This window comes from Orcinus orca, chromosome 6 (genome assembly GCF_937001465.1).
Source record: "Orcinus orca chromosome 6, mOrcOrc1.1, whole genome shotgun sequence".
Taxonomy (NCBI): domain Eukaryota; kingdom Metazoa; phylum Chordata; class Mammalia; order Artiodactyla; family Delphinidae; genus Orcinus; species Orcinus orca.
This window is the reverse complement of record NC_064564.1, coordinates 52,354,028-52,368,272: the sequence shown is the minus strand read 5'-3', so window position 1 is coordinate 52,368,272 and position 14,245 is coordinate 52,354,028. Positions and strand designations below refer to the sequence as shown.

Here is a 14,245-nt window from a genome sequence, read left to right as displayed (position 1 = left end):
CCAAGGCAACCGGTAAAGGACAGTTTGATGTGGGTCAGGGAATTCTTTTTAATGGCTGAGGCAAAGGGGCCAGATTGGGTGGCTCTGATATCGTGAGATCAGAAGAGACATGGACCCTCATAGCAGCTCAAGGATGTGTTGTTATGGTATGACCAACATCCAGAGGTGAGTGCACAGCACAGTGCAAATCCCAGACCAAGAGACAAACTAGGAAGAGATCTGGCTACTGTCAGAGCAAAGTGTCTCATAACCAAATGCAAGGCGTCCAACCTGCATTCCACTAAGTGAGGCCTGGCTATTGATTAAACAAAGCAGAGGTGTCTTAAGTGTTTCATTTGAGAGAAAACACTTTTGAACGCACTTATCTCACAGATGATGTTTCTATGTCAACATGCTTTTGGAATGGGCCATCACTGACAAAACTGAAGTGCTTTTTTCACCTTCACTGATGGCCCCATCCTTCGGTCCTCCACATAGTCAAAGCTGTGACAGCTGCTTTCTGTCTCTGGGATTTCTGAGTCCTCTCCTCTGAAGAAGGAGTTCTAACTGCATCTCGAGCATGTGATAAGTTCAAGAGAACAAAGATGAAGCTGTAACTTTATGGATGCCTCATCATCTTTTTCTTTCTGCGTGCAGTGTTTACATTTAAATGGCATCAAGTCAATTTTTTGGCCATATATCTTTGTGGACTTGACTTCAAAGCAAACTTGAGACAGACAGAGAGAGACAAAGAGAGAGAAAGAGAGAGAGAGAAACTATTCCCAACCTCAAAAGCATTTATTTCAGTAAGACCATTCACATTCCCTTCATGCCCCAAATGAAATGTATTTGTAATGTGTACAACACAAAGAGAGATTCAATTTCGACCATCTTTGATGTTCAAATCTGAGAGTAATGCTTTACTACTCCCCAAAGAGAGGAGCTATTTAACTTGTTCCTGAATTGGCTCTATGAGAGGCATTAATAGCTTGCCTTCCTCTCTCCAGGCATTTAAACTGCTGTCATCTTATTAAAAACAAGGCCAGTAGATTGCATTTTATTCTTCTCCAGCGAAGATTTTCACTCCTGTTGCCTGTTCACGCACCAGCTGAGGCAGCACGCAAACATCTTTCTTGCTAATTTAAACTGATCTACGATTTGGGACAGAAAGAAAGGTTACAATACTGCCTTTCAGGGATAACTTCTCCCCATTTTGAATCAAATAGGCATGAAAATGACTTTCTTCCTATTTCAAATGACAATTTCTGAACGCTCGTATTGAAGCTGTTTTTAAAAATAGAAGCTGGGGAAATAGGTTCTGCTGTTTGGTGCGAAAAAAAGAAAACCCAGCAAGCCAGTGGAAGTTTCATCTTAGTGTCAGCCCCAAATTAACACTCAATGTCTATGTTAAAGAACTGAAGCGATCTTACAAAATAGGGAGCTGCATGGCTGTGTGTACAGGAGATGGACACTTGTGGCTACAGACGGAAGTCCTGTGTGAGTGCAAAGCGTTCAGGCGCCGAAGGCAAACTTAGGAGCTGGGTGACCAAGAGCAACTAGCGTCACCTCGCTGAACCTTACTTTCCTCAGAGGTAAAACACACAATAATTCCCAGAGTCGCTGCTGGGAGAATTCCAGGAGGTGACTGGTAGGTGTGTTGCACAGAGCAAGCACTTAGTAAGTTCCACTTTCTTGTTTTTCCTCTTCAGCATCTCTTAGGCCTTTAGCTTCCTACACTTAAATCACACACGCACAGGTATGGTAGACACACACACAGACACACATGCAGACACACACAGACACAAAAAGATACACACACAGACACACCCCAAGGGCCCCTGGACAGGAGAAACCGCTGGAGCCTTAGTTCAGCGGGCAAACAGCCACACGCCCGCTCATCTTTCAAAGGAGCCCCATCTCGGCTGGGCCAACCATATGTAGTTTTGAGTCTCTCCAGCCAGTTCCATTGCCCTGAATTTTTCACCACCTTTCCTGCCCTCCCACACTCCTCACCTCCTTTGAGAACCACTCTCGAAGCTCACTTTCTCTGAAGGCACCGCTTCCTGATGGCCCTGCCCTCAGGTTCACATGGAGATGAAGTGTCTGAAGATCTGGCCAGCGCAGTTCACCTGCACTGACAGTTTCCTCTGCGGCCGCTCAGCGCTGTCTGCACACCAGCCAGAATTCTCCATTGGGTTTATTAATCTGCACTTGTCATGATGTGATATCGATTCCGTGAAGGTGTGCTTTCACCGCCTCGGGAATGAGGGCCTTGCTCCTTCACATGGCTGATTCTAGGGCTCGAGGAAGCCCCTCTCCCATCCCCACAGTGCTTCACCCAGAGCCGGTAACAGACCTGACAGTGGTGCTCACAGCTTCTTCCTGCTCTTCGAGGGCCGCCTCTGGGCACACTCTGGCTGCTTCTGGTCCAGCCTTCTCCCCTTCCTCCCAAATCCTTCAACAAGAGCACCTAAAAGCTGCTGCTTTGTGATGCACCTTGATCTCTGCTGGGTATATTTTCCCTTTTTGTTCTTTTGTGTGAAAAGTGCCTTTGCTCTTCCTGCTTATTCTATATAAATTTAGAAGTCCAGTTATGAAGTCCCATAGATATCTTTTTGGGATTTCACTTAGGATTGAGTTGCCCTTAGAGTTTAACTTGGGGAGAACTGATACCTTTATAATATACCAACATTTGTTTAGATCTTCTTCCATTTCTTCAGAAATGACTATTTACTGTTTTTGCTATAAAGTTCTTAAACGTTTTCTTTGGGTTAATCCTTGGTACTTTTTGGTTTTGTTGCCCTTGTGAGTGGCCCTTCACTTCTTTTATGTTTGATATTGCTGGTCTAGAGGAAGGCAACTGAATTGGACATAGTGATACAGGATTTGACATGAGTGAACTCTTAATAGTTTTAACTATTAAAAAGAGTGTTTCTTCTTCCCTGTGGGAATTCCTTTGAACAAAAGGTTCTGCTGCTACTAAAAACCATGTTTGAAAACACATAATCTAGGGTACAGGGAAGATGGTGAAAAAATAGAGAGTTGCTATTCATTTGTAAGGCTTTTACAATCAAGATGTCCTGGAATTCATGTCACCTCACATTGCCTGAGCCAGACTGATAAAGCAACAGGAGAGGTGGCATCAGGATGTCACAGGAGCTAGTGGGAGGAAAATGAGGGAGCCAAACCGTCCCTTTCAGAAAGGCAGGCGAAATGCTCCCAGGACACTCCTCCAGTCAACCTGAGTGAAAGTAACATAAACGTGTTGGATGGAAAGTGACAACAGCAGAGACTGGCTCTGATAACGTGAAGTGAATTTACTATGGGGGAAATTTGCCCGTCATTCTAACAGCAAAGAAGGCAGGTATCATACTATGAGTACGGTATCATTTTCAGACATCTCATTACAGGATTCTGAAGATTTTGTCATAAATACAGCCTCAAGAGAAACACGTATCAGGCCTGGAGACCTGCTGTTCTAAACAGTGTCATGCCCTGTAGTTAAATAATCCTTCACTTCAATTACAGGCCCCCTAGGCAAGTACTATCCCTACTTTTGTGTTTCTAAGGTATCAAGTGTGCTTATTTGTTAAGTTTTGCTATTGATAATAAAATTGTTGTTATGATGAAAAAATGTAAATCAAAGTTTGAAATTCCACAAGGAAGGAGAAATTACTAGAATTGTGGAAGGGAATCCAAGAATCCATAAAAATTGAATAAGAAGCTTCTTCTTTTGTAGTTTTCTTCTCAAACACAACTTAATACCCAATTTCGTGGTAGATGCTATTTTAGAGGTGTTTGAATTTGTAAAATGAATGGTTAAAACAATAAACTCCTTATAATCTTGCAGTGATGGTAATTTTTAAAAATTTTTAAAAAAATTTATTTTATTTTACTTATTTTTGGCTGCATTGGGTCTTTGTTGCTGTCCGTGGGCTTTTCTCTAGTTGCAGTGAGTGGGGGCTACTCTTCGTTGCAGTGAGTGGGCTTCTCATTGCAGTGGCTTCTCTTGTTGCAGAGCACGGGCTCTAGGCACACGGGCTTCAGTGGTTGTGGCACACAGGCTCAGTAGTTGTGGCTTGCGGGCTCTAGAGAGCAGGCTCAGTAGTTGCGGCACATGGGCTTAGTTGCTCCGCAGCATGTGGGATCTTCCCGGACCAGGGTTCGAACCTGTGTCCCCTGCATTGGCAGGCAGATTCTTAGCCACTGCGCCACCAGGGAAGCCCGATGGTAATTCTTTGAACATATAAAGTTAGGCCCATGAAATGCAAGAAATGAAAGGATCAACAGTTTATCAAAGGGAAGAAAAGAAAAGGAAATAAGAGAAGAACAAAGGGTTTGGAAAGAAAAGACAAAGAAGTGGACGGGAGAACTCATCAAGAAGGTGAGTGGCAGAGAGCAAACCTTCCCCACTGCAGCAATAACTCTAGAACTACAAGGAGATTCACTCATTCAATCATCCAGCAAACATTGACCAAGTCAGTGCCATCCTAGAGGCTGGAGATACAGTGGTGGCCACAGCAGACATGATTGCTTTTCACTACTGCAGAGACAACCATCAACGGAACAGGACTTTGCTGGTCACAACCAAAGAGCCTTTTGACAGGGCATGGATTAAGACAATCTATGTGGCTAGAGACATATGTTCTCCAGCAGAAACATTTTAAAAGCAGGCACTCATTCAATCTACTCAACAAATATGGACTGGGATCCATGTAAGCTGGGCCCTGGAGATAGAGGAGTGCCTTCCCTATGTGCTGCCCTGTCAGAGGTGGAAGGGCAGAGACAGGCAGCAAACAACAAATAAATATATTCATGGCAGTTATGGAGAAATATGTTGCAGGGCAAGAAAGGTCCAGAACTCTGCTTTATTGTCATTGTTTTGATTTTTCTATTTTTCAAAGGCCGATTGAGTAAGATCTTTCTCATCAGGTGACATGCGAAGGCTGACTTGAAGAAAGGAACAGCAGGGGCCATGTGGGTGTCTGGGAGAAGAGGGAACATGTGCAAAGGCTCTGAGGCAGGAGGATGCTGGGAGTTTGTGAGGAGGAGCTGCTAGGTAGCCAGAGGAGTGGGGCACAGGGAAGCACACATGAGAGGAAGGAAAGGACGGCGGAGAAAGAGAAGAACAGGACGGAGAAGAAGGGACGGAGGAAGGTCACAGTGGGCCTTAGGGTCACCACAAAATCTCGGGCTTTTACTGCTGGTGAGATGGTTTTGAACAGAGGTAGGCCATGATTTCACCTGTGTCTTAGGGGAACCAGGGTTCTTAGATGGCAAGTTTTGGGGCATGGTTTTTCTGGGGAAGGATTCAGGGCCACGGTATAAAAGTTGGACTCATGGGCCACCAGAGAACACTTTAAAAGGGAGGAAGAAGGGAACGTCACATCTCTTCTCTGTAAGTCAGGAACTTGAAAAGACATTACTAAGGACAGGAAGAAGAAGGGACGTTTGACCTTCACTGGCATCTACCATGGAGTTCCCTGTTAGGGGAGGCAGAGTGCCCACTCCCGGTTCCTTTGTAGGATGGGGTGGTCACATAGCCCTGCTCTGACCCATGTGACGTAAGTGGAAGTCTGCTTCTGGGAACACTAAGGGTTTTTCTTTGTTCGTTGTTTTTTTGTTTTTGTTTTTGCTGCGTCATGCGGCATGCGGGATCTTAGTTCCCTGAACAAGGAAGATTTTTCTGATTACAAAAATAAGACAGCCAGTGTCTTCTCCTTCCCAGAATACAGATATGATGATGGGGTGGGGGAGGGGAGTAGCTTCCATCCTCTGGGGATGAGGATGAGAGAAACAGGCTCCGGATGAAAGAATGAGAAAACAGGAGACCAGGTCTCTCATGGCAAAGAGGAGCTGTATTACTAGCCTTGAACTGCTTTTAATGGGCTTCTAGTTAAATAAAATCCTACAAAACTATTAAGGCCAACCAACCTAAAGAGGCTATATACTGTGATTCCAACTATATGATGCTCTGGAAAAGGCAAAACTATGGAGACAATAAAAGGATCAGTGGTTTGCAGGGGTGTGTGTGAGAGACGGAGAGAAGGATGAATAGGCAGAGGACAGAGGTGTTTTAGGGCAGTGAAAATACTCTGTTTGATATTACAATGATGGATAAATGTCATCATACATTTGCCTAAGCCCACAGAATGTACAACACCAAGAGTGAACGCTAAGGTAATCTATGGACTTGGGGTGATTATGATGTGTCAGTGTTCATGCTCAGCAAAAATGTACCATGCTGGTGAGTGACGTTGATAATGGAGGAGGATATGCATGTGTGGGGCAGGAGGTATATGGGAAATCTCTGTATCTTCCTCTCAGTTTCATTGTAAACCTTAAACTGCTTCAGAAAAATAAAGTCTTAAAGAAAAAAAAAACTATTAAATTAAGCCACTGTAGTTGGATTCTATTACATGACACCGAACACAATTTTAACTGAAAAGTCATTGCCAACAGTCACGGAGCGCTAATTATACGCTTTTTGGGTACTGTTGTACTGAATACTCACCATAAACTTCTGATGGTGGAACTATTATTATTCCTTTTTACAAATGAAGAAACCAAGGCCCTTTCAGGTTGGAAATACTACTCATAAACTTATGCTCGTGCTGCTAACATTATTCCATTTGAAAAGTGGAAAAACTGAGGCCCGATGAGGTTGAGAAGCTTGTTCGAGGTCACAGAGCTAGAGGCTGAGCCAGGATCTGAACGCTGAGAGTCTGACTCTTGGACCACATATGCACCACGGCCAAACCCTAAGCCTTGTCCTCACAGCAACCTCTCCATTTCATCACCCAGTCACTGGGCTCTCCCGGAATTACAGAGTTGGCTATGGGGTTCCTTTTGCTGTGTAGGACAGTACCCATGTCATGCTGGATGGTGAGATCAGTGGTAATTCCATGCGCTTAAGCAAAAGCGAATGAGAGCAAGGTGCGCTTGTGGACTCACGAGTGTGGCTGCAACTCAAGGTGTGAGGGAATGGAGGGGGGGAAGCTAAGGCCAGCCCAGGCCTTGCTGCAGAGGCTTCTGTAGGGGAAATTCACATCTTACAACATGAATGTATAATTGGTCCAGGGATAGGTCAGAGCTCCTGGTATTTAGGCTGGCATCTACATTAGAAGAAAAAGGGACACTGAGCTGGACACGAGGTTCCACAAGGAGGCAGAGCAACACAAGAACTACAAGAATGGACTGAGTCAGGCAGCCATACGTTCAAAGTCTGGCTCTGCCACTGACTTCCTGTGTCACCTGGTGAGGCAAGACACAGCCTCTTTACATTTCAGCGTCCTTCTTTGACTGACGGAGTAGGGCTAGTGTAAGGGTTAAATGGGATGGTTTACGTAGAGCACTCAGCATAGCGCCCGTCTTATAGTAAGCACTCTGCAAATACTATCATAATTATTATTATTAGGCAAATTAACAACAGCTACTTCTCACACCAAAAGCGCTATACCCAGCATCCTTGATTTAGGTTCATAAAGATGTACACTTGGGTAAATATAATGGCTTGATAGAGAAATGTTGAAACCAACACGGGACACCAGATTTTTTAGAAAGATCAATTCAGACAGTCATACTGTGGTCTCAGAGACCAATAGTGCTAGTTTTCCAGGGCTTTCTTATAAAAGAAACAAAATCTTTATTCCAACCATTTATATGAGCCTTAAGCAGATTCCTTCTTTTCATCAACAATGTCCTGTTCGGAACTCTGTGGCCATGGAAAGGCACAGCTTGGACTTGTTTGGACTGAATCTTCACCCAAGGCAAGCTGACGATGGCTTTGTCCCTTCCACACAGTGTAGTGTGCCCAGAGCACACCAGTGAGCCACGGACAGACGAAGCTCTCAGTGATGTGTGTCCCTGAAACAGTTTAGGTTAGATGAAAGGTGGTTTCACGTTCTCTGCTATCTTCCCATGGAGAGGCAGAGTCTCCTCCTCCCCGTCTTGAGTCTGGGCTGGCCTTTGTGATGGCTTGATTAGTAGAATACAGTAGAAGTGACTTCCTGGGACTTCCCAGACTAGGTCATGGGAAGCTTTGCTGCCACGGCCTGGGCCTCTTGGAAGGCTTGCTCTTGGAGTCCTCAGCCACCATGTAAGAATGCCAAGCATGTGGAAAGGCCCTGAGACAACCTGGAGAGTCAGGGGGCCCAGCCGAGCCTGGCCTTCCAGCTGTACCTTCAAAGGTGCCAGACGTGTGAGCGAGGCCCTTTTGGACCTTCTAACCTGCAGGTCTTCTAGCTTAATAACATCAAATGACCTCTGTTGATACCACATAGAACAGAAGAATCACCCCACTGATCCCTGAATCACTCAAATTCCTGATCCATGAAACCACGAGCAGGAATAATATGGGGGTGGTTTTTTTACATCTTTATTGGAGTATAATTGCTTTACAATGGTGTGTCAGTTTCTGCTTTATAACAAAGTGAATCAGTTATATATATACATACGTTCCCATATCTCTTCCCTCTTGCGTCTCCCGTCTCCCTCCCTCCCTCCCACCCTCCCTATCCCACCCCTCCAGGTGGTCACAAAGCACCGAGCTGATCTCCCTGTGCTATGCGGCTGTTTCCCACTAGCTATCTACCTTATATTTGGTAGTGTATATATGTCCATGCTTCTCTCTCACTTTGTCACAGCTTACCCTTCCTGCTCCCCATATCCTCAAGTCCATTCTCTAGTAGGTCTGTATCTTTATTCCTGTCTTACCCCCAGGTTCTTCATGACATTTGTTTTTCTTAAATTCCATATATATGTTAGCATACGGTATTTGTCTTTCTCTTTCTGACTTACTTCACTCTGTATGACAGACTCTAGGTCTATCCACCTCATTACAAATAGCTCAATTTCGTTTCATTTTACAGCTGAGTAATATTCCATTGTATATATGTGCCACATCTTCTTTATCCGTTCATCCGATGATGGACACTTAGGTTGCTTCCATCTCCGGGCTATTGTAAATAGAGCTGCAATGAACATTTTGGTACATGACTCTTTTTGAATTATGGTTTGCTCAGGGTATATGCCCAGTAGTGGGATTGCTGGGTCATATGGTAGTTCTATTTGTAGTTTTTTAAGCCACTAAGTCTTGGGTGCTCTGTTACATATCAATAGATAACAAACACAAACACTGCCGGATCTCCTGGCTCGGGCTCAGATGCCCAACTGACTACCAATTAAAGCTTTTAGTAAGGGCTCCATCACTGGATTGACACCGGAATGGCACAGATGAGAAAAAGGGCATTTTTTTTTTTTTTTTTTTAGTAGTTCAGTTTAATTTTCTGCTGTAACAAATATTTCAGCACCCTCCTCCTCCAGCAACAGGGAAACAATGGGGCCAAGAGAGCCCAAGGCCAATAAGCAAACAAGCAAACAATTAGGCCCCCATAATAAGGTGGCAACTAGTGTAGGAATCAGTGCCCTGGGGAAGGGCATTGACTGTCTTTCCATAGGTCATCTGTCCTAGGTGACGTTGAAAACTTCCCTTTATGAACACTGTCTGCCATGTAGTGCCAGTGCACGACTCAGCAAGGCAGACTCCAGGAACAACCATTAGTATAACAGAGAAGCCACTGCAGTGTTCATGGGGTCAGCTTGGTGATGTAACCAGCATGCTCTATATTGTTAAAAGGTGACAGTTTGGCATGCGGATGTGTGAACTCAAGTGATTAGATGCAAACTAAAAGAGAGATGACTATTTCTGAGAACTTGGAATGTTCTTGGAATGGAAAATGATTGTGAATTTTTTTGGGGGAAAAATACCAGAGCAATCTGCTTTCTTGGCCGCGTGCTATGGAGCAATTTTAAAGCATTGAAGTACTTTCTATATTTTCTAATCACTCAAGTCCAGAACTGATTATGGCTCTCAGCATTCTCCCAGATTCACACCACTAGAGCACTCCACGTCTTTCGGGGAGAGGTTTCACCTTGAAAGCAGACGTCCAGATTTGGAAGGCACATCTTGGTACAGCAGGAACAAACATTTTAATAGCAGCACAGCCCTACGAGGGCCAAGTGTTTCGGAAAATCACTGATGGCCCAACTCCGAGACAACTCAGATTCACTCTCTCTTATCTCACAAAGTATAACCTCCCCACCAAACAGAAAAACAAAAACAAGCCCTACCAGAAATTGAACTCCCTCAAACAAAAACCACAGAAATTTAGATTGTTGAGACCTATGGTCAATGACACACACACACACACACACACACACACACACACACACACACACACACAGATTTGTATATGCATAGATCATCTCTGGAATGAGCCCCAAGAAATTGGTAGATGTGGTTTCCTCTGGGAGAATTGGGGGACTGGAGAAAATTGGGAGGTTGTTGGAGGAGGAAGACTTTTTTTCCGCATAACCTTTTGAATGTTTTAAATTAAAACATTCATATGCTGCATTATTTTTCAAAATAATGGAACAGAGTAATTCAAACCTGTATATGGTGCTTACGATCTGCTAGGCAGTGTGTTCAATGCTTAATGTATATTCACTCCTTTAGTCCTTATAACAACCTTATGATGTAGACATCATTATATATCATCCTGATTTTTACAGATGAGGAAACTGAGGTACAGAGAGGTTAAGTAACTTATCCAAGGTCACACAGCTAATAAATGCAGAGCTGGAATTTGAATCCAGAGAGTCTGGCTCTGGAGTCTGTCCTCAATTACTACATAACGTGCCTTGCCAGAAATAAATATACCCAGTTGCCTGCCTGCTCAAAATCAAGTTGGGGCAGATAAGATAGTTCATTTCTTCTCTCACCTGACTGTTTTGGCTGATGAGTGGAGAAGATGGTGGCTCAAAATAACCAAAATACAATCTTAAGCCCATGGGGCTTTAGAGGGCTTTGAAATTGTGTGACTAACAGAGCCAAAGCATGACTTTGGCCAAGTTGCTTAATTCTTCTAAGGCTTAGCAGCTACCATGTGCCAGGTAGACTGCTAGATCTTGGGGACAACTAGTAAATAAACAGAATTCCTGCTCTCTAGAAATTTACCATGTCCTGGGGGAGACAGGCAGTGAACAAATAACCACACAAATTGTAATGTGGGCAGAAAGGAAAAATTAAAGGGTGCATTGAGAGAGGATGATTGGGGCCCTGATTTATACTGCATGGTCAGGAGGTGTCATTTACACAGAGCACTGAAGAAGGGGCAGGAATAAAGCTGGGAAAAGTGGAAGAAAATGGGAGAAAGAAAAGTATTCTGGGTTTGGGGGGGAACAGCCTATGCAAAGACCCTGAGGCAGGAAAGAAGTATCTGTTTTATGACAGAAGGCCTCTGTCTGGCTAAAGCAAAGTGAGTCAACGTGAGTTTGGAGAAAGAGATCATGCAGACCACGGCAAGTATTTCGCAATTTTCCTAAGAGCCACGAGAAGCCACTGTAGGTTAACAGGAGTGACATAATTTGATTTACTTTTTAAGAAGATTACTTGGGCTGCTGTGTGGAAAATATGCCAAGAGGCAACGGAGGAAGTGGAAGACCAGCTAGGAAGTGATGAAGATGGCTTGGAATAAACAGCTGGAAGAGAGAGAAGGAGGTACATTTGAGATCTATTTTGGTGGTACCCTATTTTATGAAATTAGCATAATAATGTTAGCTATGAAGTGTTACTATAAAGCAAAGATTCACAGGTGTGAAAATACTTTGTCGATTATAAAGTACCAGACAAAGGCAACTATTACTGTAGGTGAAAGAACTAAGTACCAGAGAGGCTCTAAGTTGCCCAAAGTCACACAAATGCTTCGTGGCTGGGCGGAGGTTGGCCTGCGATCCCCTCACTCCCTGAGATCATTTTTGTGGGGGTGACCCTGGTGGGGAGGAAAAGAAGGCTAGTGGCCGGGGCTAATTTCCTTGTCATGTGGACCTCTGGTAAAGAGAGTAATGCTTTTTAGGATGTTCCCGGCAAACGGTTACCTGAGTAAACAGAACCCAGGATCTATGAAAGAAGGCTCTTTGGAAAATATCACATCAGCTACGTAACTCTCTGGGGTATAAGGCGGAAATGTGTTATAACTGAAATGCTCCACAGTGAGAGGTGAGCCCGTGATCCTCGCTTATTATTCTGGGTGGAGGTGCGTGTCCAACGAGGGGAGACAGGACCTGGGGAGCCGCTCTTGAGGTCCCAGAGTTTTCCTGACCGCACCTGAATCTCCTGATGGCCTGAACCCTTGAAATTATTTAGCCAAGCTTTATATTGGTTAAGAGCTCTGATTTATGTGGGGATAATTTGTCAGTGGCAGAGACCCGTTTCCCAGGCCATTCGCCTCCATGTAACATCAGGCCTCACTGTAAGGTCCAGGGACGAAGGGAGAACAGAAGACTTTGTTATATTTGAACCCTTTGCTAGTAGCCTAACTCTGATATTTATCTGATGCATCAGATATCTGCTTCCTTGAAAAATTAACTTTTTAGGATACCTATGCAATTCAAGAAACAAGATGTACCTGGCTTCCTTGTGAATGAGTAAAACTGGAAGAACACAATACTGAATTCTTGGTGATGGTTTATATAATGTCCCTAGGAGGTGAACCAGGCCTCTTCAGTCTATCCTAAGCAGTTATCTTAGAGAGCGCTCTTTGGGTGCTTAGAAGCTCACCTCCCATCTTCCAATTGCCAAAGAATAGATACAACATCAGTGCTCTGCAGTGAACATCATTCCCCAAACTAATCACAGCCCTCCTAAGTCATGGAGTTCTTGTCTCCTCTTTTTCTTTCTTTCTTTTTTTTTTTTTTTTGCGGTACGCGGGCCTCTCACAGCTGTGGCCCCTCCCGTTGCGGAGCACAGGCTCTGGACGCGCAGGCTCGGCGGCCATGGCTCACGGGCCCAGCCGCTCCGCGGCACGTGGGATCTTCCCGGACCGGGGCACGAACCCGTGTCCCCTGCATCGGCAGGCGGACCCTCAACCACTGTGCCACCAGGGAAGCCCTTTTCTTTTTTTAAGATGTACAATTTATCAATTTTTCTTCACCTATAACTTCATTTTGAAACTTAGGAGGATGACGAAAGAGAACTGTTACTCTAGCTGGAAGGGAGGGAAACCGATCTTGTCTTCTCCGCCTCGAAGCGCACTGTATTTATGCTGGAGGCATCAAAAGACAGAATCAGCGAACGAACCGCCACTCCTGCTCGTGGTGAAAAATCTCTGATCGTGAGCTGGGCGGTTGCAGATAAGCACGCAGAAGGGCCAGGGCTGCCTCTGGCAGAGGTTAACACGCGGACATCAGCCGGTTTGTGACGGAAGCGTGAACGTATTTTATGAAAAGAGGACTTTGCACATCGTGTCCCCCCCCCCCCCAAGCGAAAGCCTGATGTTTACCTTCAGCGAGCGGGTCGAGGGTGTGTATCATGAGCTGGAAGATGCTGTTCCTCATGAGACTGTTGTGGAGGGAGGCGGAGCTTCCACCCCGCTGCAGACGCGGCTTCGCCTGAGCAGAGGGACCAGACAAAGAGGCCGTTAGTGCTCAGAAATGCAAGGCAAGCCCTCACCTAGTCTGTCAGAGGCTCACACACAACGGAACCAAAGATTTTCCGCGCACATTCCTTCAAAGTCTCCTGAAGGAACGGCATTCTCACATCCTTTCCTACTAAAGGGATTAATTGCTATCATCTGTTGAGAACTTATTATATGCTAGTCAACATGCCATAGCCTTCACCTCCATTCTCTGACTGAACCCTATGAACTAGATACCATTATTGTTCCCTTTAGACAGATGAGGAAATTTAGTCTCAGAGAAGCGAAATGAGGTGTTCGGGTCACACAGATAAAAAATGGAGGCTAGAGGAATGGGTTGCAGGTCTGCTTCACTCAAAATCTGTTCTCTGAACCAGTGGGTGGTCTCTAAGATGTCTGTATTGTGCCTCCTATCAGTCAAATTTTTGAGTGTGTATATATGCATCTAACTATATCTGTATCTATATCCATATGTATCTCTATCTATATCCAGACACATACTAAAATATGGGCACATATATCATAAAACATTTGAAAAGTAGAAATAATGAAGAGTAACAAAGAAAGCAAACAATAGAGGTGCTAATATTTCCCCCTTGCTCCGCAAAGGGACATCCTGCACACATTCCGGGGTACCTCATCTCCACGATGGGAACCACAGCTCTCATCCATGAAGCCTTACAGTCTATGTTAAATGAGATTTGAAGAGAGAGAATCCCCTATTATGAATCCACAGAGAACCTTCCTGGCGCCAAAGAGTCCTTTACATTACAGGGTTTTGCAAAATATTC

At 44.5% G+C, this 14,245-nt stretch overlaps 1 protein-coding gene across 4 annotated transcripts in view; it reads right to left on the bottom strand.

Moving 5' to 3' along the window:
* Positions 1–14,245, bottom strand: part of SLC24A2 (solute carrier family 24 member 2) — a 245,728-nt gene that overhangs the window by 86,514 nt on the left and 144,969 nt on the right. For all 4 annotated transcript variants that reach the window (XM_049711051.1, XM_049711052.1, XM_033439717.2 and 1 more), the window contains one exon: positions 13,320–13,428. In XM_049711051.1, coding sequence (XP_049567008.1) covers positions 13,320–13,428 — 109 coding nt within the window. The remainder of the gene's footprint in view (positions 1–13,319; positions 13,429–14,245) is intronic.